The sequence below is a fragment of the Acipenser ruthenus genome, chromosome 11, assembly GCF_902713425.1.
Source record: "Acipenser ruthenus chromosome 11, fAciRut3.2 maternal haplotype, whole genome shotgun sequence".
Taxonomy (NCBI): domain Eukaryota; kingdom Metazoa; phylum Chordata; class Actinopteri; order Acipenseriformes; family Acipenseridae; genus Acipenser; species Acipenser ruthenus.
Window position 1 is genome coordinate 3825023 of NC_081199.1, and position 16951 is coordinate 3841973.

General features: G+C 41.0%; 1 protein-coding gene across 6 annotated transcripts; it reads left to right on the plus strand.

Annotated features, from left to right (window-relative positions):
• Window positions 1–70: 70 nt before the first annotated feature.
• Window positions 71–16745, plus strand: LOC117426889 (uncharacterized). 6 transcript variants are annotated; one of them, XM_059032915.1, is made up of 11 exons: window positions 71–218; window positions 2583–2694; window positions 3790–3883; window positions 5705–5759; window positions 10616–10756; window positions 11281–11441; window positions 11554–11652; window positions 12332–12477; window positions 13041–13212; window positions 14927–15014; window positions 15265–16745. In XM_059032915.1, the coding sequence occupies exons 1-10, from the start codon at window positions 101–103 to the stop codon at window positions 14927–14929; spliced, it is 1101 nt and encodes a 366-aa protein (XP_058888898.1). In that variant the 5' UTR covers window positions 71–100; the 3' UTR covers window positions 14930–15014; window positions 15265–16745. The 6 variants fall into 6 exon arrangements, with proteins under 6 accessions (XP_058888898.1, XP_058888903.1, XP_058888899.1 ...); XM_059032916.1 differs by having other exon boundaries at window positions 104–1403; XM_059032917.1 differs by having other exon boundaries at window positions 104–369.
• The last annotated feature ends 206 nt before the right edge of the window (window positions 16746–16951 follow it).

Genomic DNA, 16951 nt, shown 5'->3' on the forward strand with positions numbered 1-16951 from the left:
GTCTGAAACGAAACCGTTTAGAAGATTAGCGCTATTGTGTAACTTCCTATCAGTCCCCTTGCCCTGTGACGCCGTTGTCTTTCACGTTTTTCCTCGCATTATGTCCGGCGGCAGAGTGAAGCCCAGGTCCGTCACTAACTCAGTAGATTCGCCTGTCACCTCGCCCAGCGAGCGGATCCTCAGAGAATGTCACGCCTTCTACACCGACCCGGAGAACGGTAAATATTATATGACATATCAAATTGGATTGATATTCATTCCCACGGCTAATCCAAGAAGGAGGACCGGAGTGCAAATGCAGTTAATGACGTCCAGGAAAGACATACACCACTGTGATGCGAAGTTTGTGTACCATGTAACCCGAAAACGGTCAGTCCTCTGAAGTATCGCGTAAAACAACGCAAGCCATAGTATAAATACTGACAAAACACAATGGCTGGATAACTGGTGTAACCTGCGGGTGACAGGTGCAATGCAATACACTGTGTCCCAGCCCGAGCTTCCAGAACTTTCGGTTCAGCCTCATAGCAGTTTTAAAGTATCTGCTTCATTCAGAGCCAGTACCCAGTTTAGAGAGAGGATGTTGTAACTGTACCTTTCTGACAACAAACGGATGTAATACATTTTAACACGAATCTACAAGTTAAAAAACAGCAGTAGCAAACATCGGTATTTGTAACATTGCATTAATTCCGAATATAGATATTCAGTGTTGTACGTGCAGCATATTGCTACAGTATCCCGTAGTCTGTTATCTCTGTTACACTGTACGTAGGTGCTGTGATGTATCCGCTGTATTATTAACCAGTTATGCATGCCATTATAATTGCAATGTATTTCAACACTAACAGCATGCAAAAAATTAACATGATTAATTTTGAACATTGTGAACCGGTATGTATGTTAACTGCAATGCAATTAATTGGTATTCATAGAATTGTCCAAAAAGTACTATTGTGGTGCCATATGCCTTTGGGCTGCCATTGCCCCTTAGTACAGCACCACTGCATTTCCACTGTAGCAGCACCGCATTGCCTCCTGTGATGTCTAATGCCTGTCCTATTAAATGACATGAACCTGTGTAAATGATGGGGCGCGCTTGCTTGGGTGAGAGCTGTGACACAGAATCACTCTGCCCTCGCTGTTACTACAACCCCAGGGTTAAGGCTTTGTTTTAGTGATACACACAAGGTATCTTACTGCATCAGTACGTACATCGAGATGAGCAGTGAATTATGTTGTGTTGAAAATGATAAGCTCCACTCATGTACAGTGTTACCATGAAATAGATATATTTTAGGCAAGTGTAAAAATGAATCCCATGTGCAGGTACTGTCGATTTATTAACCCGTTGGGCTGTTTTCGTTGTTTGCAGACCTTCAGGGATTTTCTTGCTGTCAGAGGTACTGCATGTTATTTGTTTTATTTTTGCAAGAGGAAGCAAATACTGAAACTTTTTTTTTTTTCACCAGGCTAACTAACCTTGAGAGTGCGCGTCTTTTTATTTGAAACACTCTATGAGTCTTATATGTTACTGTGTAGAGCAGGTGGTGGTACCGCGATCGTTCTAGAATCTAAAGAGTTTAGCTTTTAACAAGGCATCTCTCTTAATGAGCATTTATAGAAAACATGCACATCGTTAAACCCTCAGGGTGTAAAGTGCTCCAGCAGGTTAAGACTGTTCAAGCTTGACAGCAGAAAAAGCAGGGAGAGAATTAAAGAGCACGCCATTGGCACAGATTGCCTTGTTATTTCTAGTTAATTGTAGATTGATCCTAATTGACTTAAACCCTATGATGCACCTTGTGCACGAATGACTCCCTAATCTGATATTACACTTGCGAAGGAAATACAATCGGAAAGGTTCCTGCATAAACAGAAATGGCGTTCTGTCACCTGAGAGTGAATACAAGGAGGTGAGATGATCTTTTATATTTGTTTAGGCTGGTGTGTGAATTCATTTTATATTCAAAGCCTTAGTGAAGCAGAAGAAATGATCTCTGGGACCTGGTTTATGGCCAAAGTGATCAGTGTTAATGCTGAGTACCATTTTTATAAACCCTGCTTATCAGCGGCTTCTCATTTTCAGGTAAGAGCAGACCCCTTCTCCCAGCACACAAATCTGTACTTGAAATCCACACCGGAAATCTGACAAAGTGAAGACATTTCAAGGAGCTTCATTAACTGAAGGCATTTCAATTAAATATCTGTTTTAGCCTTGCAGCATTTGTGAAGCATATTGGTCTTTGCACTACTTTAGTGGAGGCTGAAAAGCTGTATCATTGATTCTTCATCAGCTGCAGTTGTATTCAGTGCCAGGGAGCAAAATAAGCTGCAGGTGCATCAAGGCCATTTATCAACGTCAAAGACAGATATGTAAGGAATGGGTGGGTGGAATCATCGGCCCTGGCAAGCTGTTATATCTGCTTTTAAGTAGTAGCTTTGCTGTGGGTCAGAAACAGTTCAACACAGCTTTTCCTTCACTTGCATATTTATGTCAGTTTACATTGAAGTCTTTCCTGGTGATTTTTGTAGCTTCGTCACCCCCCTCCCCCGTGCATCTTATCTTCTTTATTTTCCAGGGCTGATAAAGATAGCAAGCAGCCTTGGTCTTCGGTTAGTCCCTCCACGCAAGAAGGTCATCGTGATGATAATGGGAAACCATTCAGTAGGGAAGAGCTCCTTCATCAACTGGTAACCAGAACCCTTACAGCTGCTTTTCTGTTGTGCAAATCATGTCCTGTTTTAAATTCCTTGTGCATTTGCAACATTTTAGCTTCACTCCTATTGTGTTTATCTTATCTTGCAAGAATGGACAGTGAGTCCCATATTGAGACATGCCATTCTCTGCCGTGTCAGTGTCACAGGCATAGAAATAAGACTCCCATTGCATAGCAGTTTGATCCATTTCTGGGTTTTACTGTGAGTTTAATAAGACTCACCTGGGATTGTTACCTGTACACTGTGGCTAATCAAGCTCCTAGTAAAACCTGGAATGGGTGAAACTGCTATGTATTAGGAGTCCGTCCCTGGTGTCAGGGTCACTGCTAGACAAACTGCTTCAACTAGACTTACTCATCTAGACTCTGGACAATATGTTTGGAGCTTTGGATAGAATGGTCTGTGATACCCCATAATAATATCTTGCAGACCATACCCATGCCACTAACGATGAAGGCGGGTGCTATTATTATTATTATTATACAGAACATTATAATTGTGCTACTTCATTAAATGCAGTACATGTATACACAATGGTGTTATGGTAGAAAACTGGTTTGATGAAAAGAGCTCAGTTTAATTCAGTAGGACAGCCTGAGGTGTTTTTGGAGTGCTTTGCTGTAATTGTTAGTCAGGCTCTGAAACCTGAGCTCCTGGTTGTTTATCACAGTTGAAGAGTGCTGACTCCGGTAGTGGAGGACTGCGTCTCACAGAGCTGGGTGCGACTTGTATCAGCGCCTGCTCTTTAAGACCTTGGACTGCAGCAGTCACACAGTGGGCGTATTGCACACTCTTTGCAAGAGAATGTAAACTCTCAACTTGATTAGAGGTAGCCACCTAACACTTCTAAACATAATACAAGTCATTGAATCAAAATAATAAAAAAACAGACAAACAATTAACATGGTAAATATGTTTCTATACAGTTTAAACCTTTCGAATGCTTTGTCATTGACGTTCGGAGCGTGAGAGCTGTTCTCTCAGTGATATTCTAAGCGTAGTTTCTGCTAATAAGTTCCAGTGGGGACGTGGTGCTCATCACAGCTGTTCCTGTGATTGTTTTTGCAGGTATGTGGAGGAGCACATTCAGAAGACAGGGGTTGCGATCGAGACTCAGGGATTCACGTTTATCACAAGCGGACGCAAAAGAGAATCACTCACAGTAAGCAGTTATTTCAATAGACTCAGGGATGGAAATAAGACTCCCAGTGCACAGCAGTTTGATCCATTCCTGGTTTTACTATGAGTTTAATAAGAGACACGCAAGCCTGTTACCTATACACTGTGGCTAATTAAGCTTGTAGTAAAACCTGGAATGGGTGACATTGCTATGCAATAGGAGTCTTTTTTTCCATCCCTGATACATCATGTAAACTTTGTGGCCCATATCTGGGAGCAAAGGCTTCTTTCAAGACATGCGTTACAAATACATAAGACCTTAATAGTGAACAGATATAATGCTATCACAGTATTCTATAGTACTGTCAAAATCATATAGGTCCTCAAATGATAACGGTGCTGTACTGTTATTAATACACATGTCCTACTTCAAATCCAATACTCCTATTCATAATCGCAACAAAATGTGTTGCTCTGCCGTGCATCCCAACATTCTACAGTGTTTGAATACGCGTCTTTGCATATACAATGTTCTCGTATATGTTAGTTTAAAGCTGACATGGGTTATTGGTTTTGAAATCTGCATGTTTTCATTTAGCATGTGATGCTTTTACAGCAGCTCTCCATGTGTTTTCTGCTTGCTTCAGAATCCAAACTAAATCATTCTGCTTGCAACACCCTTGCCATTAGATTGAACCCTGCTGAATGACTTCATCTGACAGTGAAACGGGGTTAACCTGATCACTGGCCTAGCATCTGTGTACCTAGTTCTCTTACACACATGGGGGGGGGGGGGGGGGTTTGGGGGGGTTTGGTGATTCCTATTTGTTAAATGTTTTCTTGATTCCTGAATTTTGATGGGTGTTTGAAATGCAGAAATGTAGTAATTATTAGTATTAGTATTAGTATGGATGGTAACATTTTAACCTGAGATACGGTTCCATCTGAACCTTTTTTAAAATAGTGTATCATCATTCAGTCACAGGAAATAATATTAATGTTTCTTGATAGATTCTGTCTACAGTAGATACAAAAACTGTGTTTTTTTGCAGCAGTCCATTCCTGTGAATTAGCCTTAGGGGGACTGTTGAGACAGGTGGCGTAGTGGTTAGGGACTCTTGACCGGAGGGTTGTGGGTTCAATCCCTGGTATGGGACACTGCAGCTGTACCCTTGAGCAAGGTACTTTACCTAAATTGCTCCAGTAAAAACCCAACTGTATAAATGGGTAATTGTATGTAAAAATAATGTGATATCTTGTAACAATTGTAAGTCGCCCTGGATAAGGGCGTCTGCTAAGAAATAAATAAATATGGTAAGAATAAAAAGCATGAGGCATGCTTATAAATATATATAATTAATCATTTACTGGAACCTGGGTACCTTCTGATACCAAGTGAACCTCGTCATTGTATGCTGTCTTTAGGCTTCTTTCCCAGCAGCCAGCAGCTCTGCCAACTACACTTAAATTTATTGCATCTAAGAGTGATATACTGTAACTATTATAATGGCACTCTCTGAGTGGCTGTTGCTAGCTTGCATCATATTTTAGAGGAGCTGTATAGCTACGAATAAGGCGTTGGCTGCTGTGGGCTGCAGATCAGGCAGTGTGTTCAGACAGCAGTTAAGGAGACGAAGATGAATCATGTAATTACAGAGATGACCAGTGCTGGAGGATTATCGTCTATATACAGGAACTGCTTAACTGGCCGGCTCAGTTTAGCTCCACTGTTAAAAATCCCGACGTTGATCTGAGGCAGGTCTGTCATGCGAAGGAGCAGAGAGAAGTCCCAGTCTGTAGCAGACTGCCTACGATCGCTTGCTGGTCCGTTCAAATGAAAAATCACCTGTCTCTTTTTTTATAGGGCAATGCAACCCTCCACCTGTACCCACATTTCCGAACACTTCAGGAGTTTGAAGGTAGGAACGTTCTTTTTTATTTGTAAATAAAAACGAAGAATAAGATGTTTTTTAATTTGCACGCCTTTATGAATAAATTATACGTGCTGCCAAATCTTTCAATTCCAAAATGTGTATTGGGAATATGTCATTAATATATTCTTTTATTCCATTAAAAAAAAAAAACATTTACACAGCAACTTTATCAATAGCATATTCAAAGTTGTATGAGCATTCGTGTTCAGCACACTTAATGATTTTTTAAAACTGCTGTCATTTTTACAACAAAAAGAGTTTAGCAAATGGGTGCCATTCAAATGATTTGAATTGAATTTGTATAAAAAAAAAGGTTTACCAGTGTTGCTTTTTTTTCTTTCCCAGGATTGTTTTAAAAGCAGAACATTTCATTCCCATTTCTATTCTGCGTTTTAGTTTTAAAAGGCGTGTTAGAAGTGGATTCATATATTTTGTGTTGGCCAGTAAGGGCATGTCGATAATGGGTGTGTCCCGTACTGGGTTTCTACAGTGTTCCCTCAGCTTACATCCCTCAATATGGTGAACATTTTAATTCAACTTCGCTTGCCTACTTACTGAGCAAAAGGTTTGGATTTTGTGAAACAATGGTTTGTGATGTATACCACAGACTCGATTTCCTTGTAATCAGTACCAGATGTATATTGTTAATGTTTGTTTCTTTGCATTTTAAATCAAGAATTAATGCTATTCATCCTAAATCATTTTTTTTTTCACCGGTGCCTGCTCTTGATTTGTTCTTATAATTAGCGTAACCTGTATGCTGTATCTACAATCAGCTTCTAAGTTTGTAATGATTATCCAGCTATCCATCCTTTTTCCCATGACAAAGCAGTTTCTATTTTAGGATGTTTAAGTTGTCAAGGATCCTTCTTTGCAGGAGTGAGACAGACCCAGGTAATATTAGAAGAGCGCAAAGAGGAATTAAGTGCACAGCTCTCCCTGTAAAAGTTTCCGTTTAAAATAAGACGTCATGTCATTTAGAAATACTTATAATAGAACCTAAACCTTTCTGCAAGTTCAGTTTTCAGTGCAAACTGACAGCAGTGGACTACGATTGACGTCAGGTAGTATTAGTTATGAGGTTTCTAGAGAACTAATGGGTTTTGACACAGCTCCAGTGCAGTATGTGTGGCAGTCAATAGAAGTTCATTGAAGTTCATTGAAAACCCCACCTACCTCACCCCACTCTGAAATTGTACCAGTAACTTAAACACAAATTGGAGCAAGGACCCATATTGCTTTCTATTTAAATAGCAATACTTGTAATTAGTTACGATGAGAAGATTTTATCTGAGAATGTACTGTAATGTGCATCTGAAATCTTTTTTGTAATGTCCTGTACAATAAAATCACGCCTTGAAAAAACAAGGAGATAAAACTATCAACCCAGTGGATGAATCTTGCAATAACTTTGTTCCCCAGATATTGTTGTAACAGATCAATATGTTATGTACTCTAATGCATGGCCTTTGTGTTTATGATGCATGCAGCAGATTAATCATTGATTGTGTCTAGAGCAGTGGACAATGGCCAATGCCATATTCAAGGCTTTGGTTAAGTCATTGCTGTCATCCTGTCCTGGAAGTCTCCCAACGCGATGCAGTGGTTTTGGTCGCAGTGTCTCTTTCTCAGACGCCGAGCCCTGGTTGACTTCAGCTCCACACTGACATAGTGTCTGTCCACGTTAATGAAGGCGAGATTTGGACATGTGCTTGACGTCACACTCGGAGATACAACATACATAACGTCTGCTCTGGGACAGCTTTGCAATAGGGAGCAGGAGGGCCGATAATCCGGTCTGTGGTTTTCAAAACTGTGGAAAATCTTTTTTTTTTTTTTTTTTTAACAATTCCTTTGTCCTGTGTCAGTCGCAAGTCCCTTGTCCTGTGTCAGTGTTTCATCACCACCTTCAATCAGAATGTATTACATCTTTCCCGGCCATTGCCCTGTCCGTCACACTAGTTTTGTAACAACATTACACTAATGCGTATCTAATTGTGAGGCAACATGCTTTCCCAAATGCATTATCAGTGAATGCATTTTGAGGTGAGTTTTACCTCATTAATTCCCTGACGGAGAAATACCATTGTCAAAACTTTATGCCCTGCATGTGCTTGCTATTTAAAGGCAAACAGGGTTATACCTAGTTTATTTGATTGAGTCCCAGCCCAGGTATCTGTCACAAGTCCCTGTGTAAGGCTAGAGACGTACTACGTCTCCAATTCAAACTGCCTCACAGTCTTGTATAACACTCTTGTTTGCATCAGCCTCAGAGTGGGAGTACTGTGATTGAATTGGTCACAGTTTAAATTGGTTATCGACGTCATCCATATTTTTGGGCTGGTTGGCAATGAGTTGATTGTTTTCCTGTAATCTGTTATTGCTGTAAGTCTCTGTGGATGATTTTGGACCGAAATTAATTTAAAGTGCTGACCTTGAAGTGAGCCTCACTGCCTGCGAATCCTAATCCTAGTTCTGTTTTTATAGTTTTATCAGTCTATTGTGTTACCTAAAGGGTGTATTCAAACAACCCTCCATATTGTATTGCACCAGTTCGAAAAACCGGTCCTGTATTGCCAGCTCCGACACTGGGCGGTATTTATAACTGCTATCCATGTCGTGTAATGCTGAACAGGAAGACTTGCAAATCAGTGAGTGAACAATACACGGTAATGTGAACTTTGTATTCGACTGTTAAGCAGTAATAAACATTCAACTTGAATGCCATTAATCTGCCCTGACCTACATAGGTGCCTTTGCTGCACTGTTAGGTGATGTGTGTTGCTAGGTTACCTCGTTGAAATCTCAGTAGCTTTTCAAAGACAGTAGTGCAGCAGTGTTTCTGTATGTGTGTACGTACATGTTTATGTAATTCATCCCTGGAAGCTGGATGTTTTTCGAGAAAGTTGAATTCATTTATTTAAGCAGTACTCACATGTGCTCTGTCTCTTATGGTACATGGAATCAGGTCTCTCAGTTTAGGAGTGTAGTAGTTTTATTGAGGGCGCATTTCATTTGCACGTTACTGGGCTTGGTTTCATCATTTCCATCGCTTGCCCTAAATCTGCAGATTAAAACTAAACCATTTTGTCTCAGCTGACAGGCGCATTAGTTATTATTAGAATCATTATATAATGCTACTTATTTAAATGCACTCCTTCGTGTCACCTGTGAGTCTTCTCCCTTGACTTAGATGGACCTGGGAATAAATGCAGCTTGTCAGTACCAGGTCTCGCATAAAAGCAGATCAAAAACCACTTTTGGTTTTTGCAGTGTGAAATTTCCAGAGTTTGGTTGAATTGGAGCAGAACTGGCTGTGTGTGTAGATGACGGAGAGTTACTCCACAGTCCTTCTTCACTGGCTCTCTATTATTTTAAGCTTCCAGAGTTTGGTTGAATTGGAGCAGAACTGGCTGTGTGTGTAGATGACAGAGAGTTACTCCACAGTCGTTCTTCACTGGCTATCTTTATTATTTTACTCATGTAAAGCTGCCAGTTGAAGAGCTGTTGTGGGTGACCATGACCACAGTGTTCGTTCGCTTCTGTAGTTTTACACTTAGGAGCCGAGGCTGACTGTGACTGTGTTTCGTTGTTGTTGTTATTTAAACCACACAACTTCAATTGCAACCTCTTCTGGATTTGAACTGTATCCCTGTGGCAATGTGCCCCGCCCCTGTGTGCTTATTATGTGTTGTATGTTGCGTGCGTGTGTTAAATGTTGGTGTATAGATTGGTACACGGGATATAAACGGGTCTGTGTTTCACGTGTATTTAAAAATGTAGATTTGTATTTAGGCACGAGGAGGGCACAAATCACTTCACGTGCTGGTTAAATGTAATATGTGAGCACGGGGTTGCACAGAATTAATTCACGTGCTGGGATTCAAGTGAATAAATAATTAGTAATTGAATCCCAGCACAATAGTATATATAGACGCACATTTCCTTCACTCGGTGTTAGGTGTTCGGTGAGTGGAGAACGGGTTTGGAGACGGAGGTAATTGTAAAAGTAAAGTAAATAGTTAAATCTGCTCACCGTGTTTTGTTCGTCTGTCTGTGCACTGTCTAGTCCGTTTTGTTTGTCTATTTATTTTGGCGCAATTGCCGTGTCCAGTGTTTTTTGTGTTTCAAACCTTTTATTTTCTGTTCTGTTGATTAAATGCTGAGCGAAAGCATTCGCTCAGCTTCACCAAACCACACCTCTCTGTCTGTTTATTTCCTGCTTCTGGTCTGATGCCACCCACTCCGGCCGTCTTTGTGACAATCCCATAGTAAAAACATGACTAATAAAGCTCAGTGATAGCTCAGGTAAGCATTGTAAAGCCCAGAGAGGTATGCTGAAGAATATTAAAAAAACAAGCCATGGTAAAATAACCCTTAGAAAAGTGTCCCATAGTAAAAGCATGACAGCTAGTAATAACCCACAGTGAAAGCATGGTAAAGCATAGGTGCAGTGAGCTTTGTAAAGCCCAGAGAGGTGTGGTAAAGCATATTAAAAAAACAAGGCAAACCAGGGTAAACTGTGGTGACTGCATAGTATAACAATGGGAAAAGCAAGGGGGACAGCTGCAATATCACAGTGGTAAACCTTTATAAGGGTAGCCCGATTGAACTGTGAGATACAGCATCAGTGTCCGTTGATCCCCCCTCTTGTTAATGTCACAAAGGGCAATGCATTAGCAAATTCAGGTAGTTTGACAGGGAAGAGGGTCAACACTATAAAAACATATTTAAATGACCAGAGTGGATTCAGAAATTCAAAACCCCTCCTCACTCCTTCTCCAAGCCTTCCCAGTTTGTAGCTGTTTTATATATACATGCAGCACATATATATTTTGTAGGTGTATCAGACTACCTCTCTACTGAGATCTCCACCTCCAGACAGAAGAAGTTCAGCCTGGTGACGTTCATAGATACCCCAGGGCTGGTGGACGGTGATATGAAGTACCCCTTCGATGTGAACAGCGCCTTAGCTTGGCTTGGTAAGATTCACTATCGTTCTTTCAGAAAGAAGCACTAGTGTGGTAAGATTAGTAGTGCGGTCCCCTGGCAGCCTTGGTAACACACATACACAGATGTGCAACACAGCCTTGACTGCTAATGAGTGCAAGCAGAGGTGATTCTGGATACAACTCAAACTCGCCCAGAATGGCTCAGAAATAGAAGACGACAAATTAAATCATGCCATTAAAACATATATCCATAGATAGATACTTTTACTTTTTGAAAAAGCATTGTTAACAATTAAATAGAATACATAAAAACAATATTAAAAAACACACACAAAGTGAAAATCAATGACATAAACTGTGACCAGCGTGTCAGAACTGCAGTAGATAGATAGATAGACTGATAGATAGATAGCCTGTGTAGCTGCTGTATAAGTAAAATCTGAGGAACAGGTAGGTATTGAATTGAACCTCTTTAAGATACACTTTGCTTCATGGAAGCAGTGCGCAGACAGGTGCTCTCATAGACCAGTGATCTCCTGTGTTTGTTTGTGCAGGTGAGCAAGCTGACCTCATCTTGGTTTTCTTTGACCCCATGGGTCAGGCTCTATGTAAGCGCACTCTGGACATTGTGGAGCGGCTCAGTGAGACGTGTGGAGACAGACTCCTCTTCTACCTCAGCAAGGCTGACGAGGCGGGCCGGGAGACTGACAGACAGGTAGCACCGCGGTCACCTGACTTCGCTGCTTCTAAATGAGACGGTCACAATCTCCTTGGGCAGACTTCATTATGCTGTGCTGTAATTGTGGTTGTTATTCTTATTATTTCAGAGAGTAATGATGCAGATAGTTCAAGAGCTTTGTCGAAGACCCGGCCTGAACAAATGTGGTTTTGAGATGCCTACGATCTACATACCCAACCCACAGAAGGTAAGTATCTGGCTAGCTGGCTGTGATTGTATTTGGTTACAGTGTGTTCTAAACACATTGATAGTGAGTAAAAACAAGCAAGATCTTCAACAGGAGTCCCATCAATAACATATCTACAGCCATAATTTGAGACATCATTTAAAAAAAAAAATTTATATGTATGTAATTTAGATCTTTTATTTAACATCATGTGATCATAAACTACAAAATCATACTGCAAGTGTCTATCGGAAGCCATAATAGTAGTACAGTATTTCATGTTAGATTTCGAAATGCCAAATGTATTCAATTTTTGTCAGTTTTTCGTTAAGTATATGGAAAACTACCAAGCGGTGTGTAATTCAATATGTTAAAAGGTAGCATTATTCAGCAGATTTCATTCCACTAGGCCTGATCTTCCACTTGTGATAAAGGATTGTGAGCCAGTAGCATTGTTAGGAAAAGGGCTTTAATTGAGACTCTTCTCCTGTAATTAATCTTTATTAATTTTAAAAGTTTCTGACATGCTGGGATCGCAATGAGTTTAGCAGCTTTTGCTCAGACTAACACCAGCAGCTGGGATGGCTTTTATACTTTAAAGAGTTTGATAGCTTGAGACGACACGTAGTTACGCAGCATGGCTTCAGCTGGGAAAGGTGCTGTGAGTTTTGCTCAGCTGTGAATAACGTTTGCCCCTCAGCCCAGCCGGTGTGTGAACCAGATTGATGGGGTTTGCAAGACGATCGAGAAGACCATTAGCCAGGCTGTGCAGAAAACACTCAACCAGCTGGAGAAGGACTGCGACCTGATCTGCAGAACCATCAGCGATCAGATTACACTTGACAGGTACTGCTGGCTTTTACCTTGAACACTGCACATCAGGAGTGAGTTAACCCAATCTTTTTCAGCATCTTGCAGTTGTTATTAAAGAATGAGCAGTAAAGGTGTTGCAATGATGGCAGGGTTTGTATTTTAAAACTGTAAGTAACTTCAGTTGAGCGATTCATGTTCTTAAAGGTTTCCCCTGCAGCCATCCCAGTCTTTTGCTGTGGTTGCTATGGAAATAATTGGCAGCGCATTTAACTCCAAAGGAATTTGAATGATTCAGAGCTTTTAATTACAACTCCAGTACTGTAAGCCCCTGCAGCCCCACAAGGGGTATCCTTCATGGGGTTTCTAGCTGGGCTTCATCTGATAAGAGGGTGTCCGCACTAAGGAGCATCCCTGCTTGTGCGGCTCCCTCTGAGAAGGGAAGACTTGGAACACAACCAGGACACAGCAACGATCCGTCAGCTCAATCCAGAAGAAATACTTGCATAACTTCACATCCGCTCTGTTCATCGCATGAGTTTCAAATTCATTTTCGTGTTGGATGTCAGTTGACCGTCGCGCTTCTCTCTTTCTCTCAGGGAGTATGTGGGCTGCAGTAAAAGCTCTTACTTGCAATTCCTCCTGTTTGGCACTCTGGGGATCCTGCTGCCTGTGCTGCTCGTGATTAGTCTCCTGCTGAACAGTTTCTCCAGGGACGAGGTAGAGGGAGCTGTGGGAAAGAGCCTGGCAAGCCTTCTGCACTCGAGCACTGTACGTGTACATATAAGGATATGCAATTCCACGGTAACACTTCAGTAACTGTATCTTGGTGGTATGCAAAAAACCTGGCCAGCCCATTCAGACAGGGGTTTTAATTAACTGCAAAACACCTGGCCGCCCCATTCAGACAGGGGTTTTAATTAACTGCAAAACACCTGGCCAGCCCATTCAGACAGGGGTTTTAATTAACTGCTAAACACCTGGCCGCCCCATTCAGACAGGGGTTTTAATTAACTGCAAAACACCTGGCCAGCCCATTCAGACAGGGGTTTTAATTAACTGCAAAACACCTGGCCAGCCCATTCAGACAGGGGTTTTAATTAACTGCTAAACACCTGGCCAGCCCATTCAGACAGGGGTTTTAATTAACTGCTAAACACCTGGCCAGCCCATTCAGACAGGGGTTTTAATTAACTGCTAAACACCTGGCCAGCCCATTCAGACAGGGGTTTTAATTAACTGCAAAACACCTGGCCAGCCCATTCAGACAGGGGTTTTAATTAACTGCAAAACACCTGGCCAGCCCATTCAGACAGGGGTTTTAATTAACTGCAAAACACCTGGCCAGCCCATTCAGACAGGGGTTTTAATTAACTGCAAAACACCTGCCCAGCCCATTCAGACGGGTTTTAATTAACTGCAAAACACCTGGCCAGCCCATTCAGACAGGGGTTTTAATTAACTGCAAAACACCTGGCCAGCCCATTCAGACAGGGGTTTTAATTAACTGCAAAACACCTGGCCAGCCCATTCAGACAGGGGTTTTAATTAACTGCAAAACACCTGGCCAGCCCATTCAGACAGGGGTTTTAATTAACTGCAAAACACCTGGCCAGCCCATTCAGATGGGTTTTAATTAACTGCAAAACACCTGGCCAGCCCATTCAGACAGGGGTTTTAATTAACTGCTAAACACCTGGCCAGCCCATTCAGACAGGGGTTTTAATTAACTGCTAAACACCTGGCCAGCCCATTCAGACAGGGGTTTTAATTAACTGCAAAACACCTGGCCAGCCCATTCAGACAGGGGTTTTAATTAACTGCAAAACACCTGGCCAGCCCATTCAGACAGGGGTTTTAATTAACTGCAAAACACCTGGCCAGCCCATTCAGACAGGGGTTTTATTTAACTGCAAAACACCTGGCCAGCCCATTCAGACGGGGGTTTTAATTAACTGCAAAACACCTGGCCAGCCCATTCAGACAAGGGTTTTAATTAACTGCAAAACACCTGGCCAGCCCATTCAGACAAGGGTTTTAATTAACTGCAAAACACCTGGCCAGCCCATTCAGACAGGGGTTTTAATTAACTGCAAAACACCTGGCCAGCCCATTCAGACAGGGGTTTTAATTAACTGCAAAACACCTGGCCAGCCCATTCAGACAGGGGTTTTAATTAACTGCAAAACACCTGGCCAGCCCATTCAGACAGGGGTTTTAATTAACTGCAAAACACCTGGCCAGCCCATTCAGACAGGGGTTTTAATTAACTGCAAAACACCTGGCCAGCTCCTGCTTATTCTGGGTGCCACCTGTTACCTGTTTTTATCTTTGGCAAAATACCATGCAAGGTAAGGCTCTACCCGGTCCCCACCATGAACAGATTATTCCCAGCTTCGGGAAACACACAAAGAAGCTTGTTTTGCTTGCAATCAACACGTCACTCAAGCTTAGATTTTGTTTTGTTTTCTTCTCTTGTCTACAGTAAGACTTACCAGACCCTTACAAAGAGGGAAAAGCGATGCCTAGCACAATACCAAGATTATATTCAGGATGCCGTGAAACACAAGAAGGTACAGTAAGGAGCTCTATATGTCACCGCTGTACTGTTTGTAATGGCACCATTGCAAAGGAATTTCTGCCTCGATTACTGGGAGCTCAACTGACCTACTGCCATAACTTATATTGCTTGTCATACATTTTGCACAGGAAATAAATGCATTGTTAGAAAAAATAAAAATAAAATTGCTTACCAGAAACACACTAAAACTGTAAAGGGGGCATGTTGTAACAAACATATTGCTGTGTTATTTTTTATTGCAGAAGCTGCTGTACGAAGAGTATCTGCATCAGTGTGCAGCAGAGTACGATCTGGGCTAGAAAAATAAACGTCACACCCAAAGCCATGGGAATTCTCCTTTGAGATATGTAACGTCTGTAAACCAGCAATAGCCCCATACTGTACAAGCAGTAACTCATGTGCAGTTGGGGTTCTACTTCTATTAAGGGGGTCAGTGCAGTGGCTGTCTAATTTAAGGTAATGAGCCGTATGGACATTGATTTTAAAATGCTGCCAACAACTCATCTGAGCATTAAGACTGCAGGTTCAGACAAGTGTAGTGAATTATTTTAAAGAATGCTTTTCTATGAATAAATTCAGTTTGATATTTGTTAAAGACAGCTGTCAGCTTCACGAATATCTTTCTTTTATTGACAAGCTGCGAAAAAATTTTTTTTTAATAACACTGAAGTTAAAGCTTACAAGCTTCACAGCAATAACATAACTGACTTTGATAGGTGCTACTTAAGTGAATTGTGTTATTTTTCAAAGAGTAAAGCCATTATTGGTTTTAAACCACTTATAAATTAATAATGTGAGTTTTTTTTTTCATAAAGGGACCAACAGGGATCTGAACATGAAAAATCATCTTAGGCTTTTGTTTGCCATTCACCTGTGTCTCGTCTTATAAATGTTTACCATAGTAAAGCATAGTAAAGCATAGTGAAAGCATAGGTAAGCATTGTAAAGACCAGCGAGGTGCAGTAAAGCGTAGTAAGAAACATGGCAAACCAGGGTAAAGGTAAATGCCAGTGTAACCATGGGAAAAGTAAGGTAAAAATACCGTAGGATTCACCGGGCTGCTTTTATTGCAGTTTGGATTTTTCACAGCAGCAGCCATCCTTAGTCTTACCATTGTGTGGTATAGAAGGCCCTTCTGCATGGAAATGAAACATGCAGATATAAGATCCGATTTTTTAATGATGTGTTTAGATTGACTTTGGGAGAGCGCAAAGTTCAACTCTCTGAAAGATAAACCAGCTATAAGCAAACACATATGTAAAACCAGATGATGGGTTACATTATTTTAAATTATTTTTGTACGTATACCTTTCAGTTTTTTTCTGTGTTTACTGTCTGTGCCAGTAAAATACCTTATGTGTATATATATATAATATTTTTTTTATATGACATTTTGTTCCTGTTGCTTAATGAAACTAAATAAGCTATGATGTGATAATGATATGTACACAGTGGCACATGTCATTCTTGGAATATTTTGACCAGTACATATTTTTATATATTTGAATCCAAATGCATTTAAACTCTTATTTATGAAATGTTTTTTTTTTAATTGAATATTTTCCCTTAGTGTCCGATACTTGTCTGTATTACAAAACATTCCTGCCTTTGCAAAGTAAGCATCAGAGTGGCTGTTTTAATGGTAGATGTCTCTAACGCGTGTCAGTGTGTGATTTTATATTATCTCAGCAATGTGACTTTACTAATAAACCTTTTTGTTTAATTCTGTTTCTGAAGATTATTTTACATAATCTGTCCTTAATTTAGCTGTCTGCTTCCTCTCTGTAGTCAGAAAGCAGGCCAGGTTGTTTTCTATTAACCCAAAGGCAGCTGTGACTGCTTTCCCCTTGCAGCAGTAGAAGGTTATACCCAAAGGCAGCTGTGACTGCTTTCCCCTTGCAGCAGTAGGAGGTTATACCCCGTGGCAGC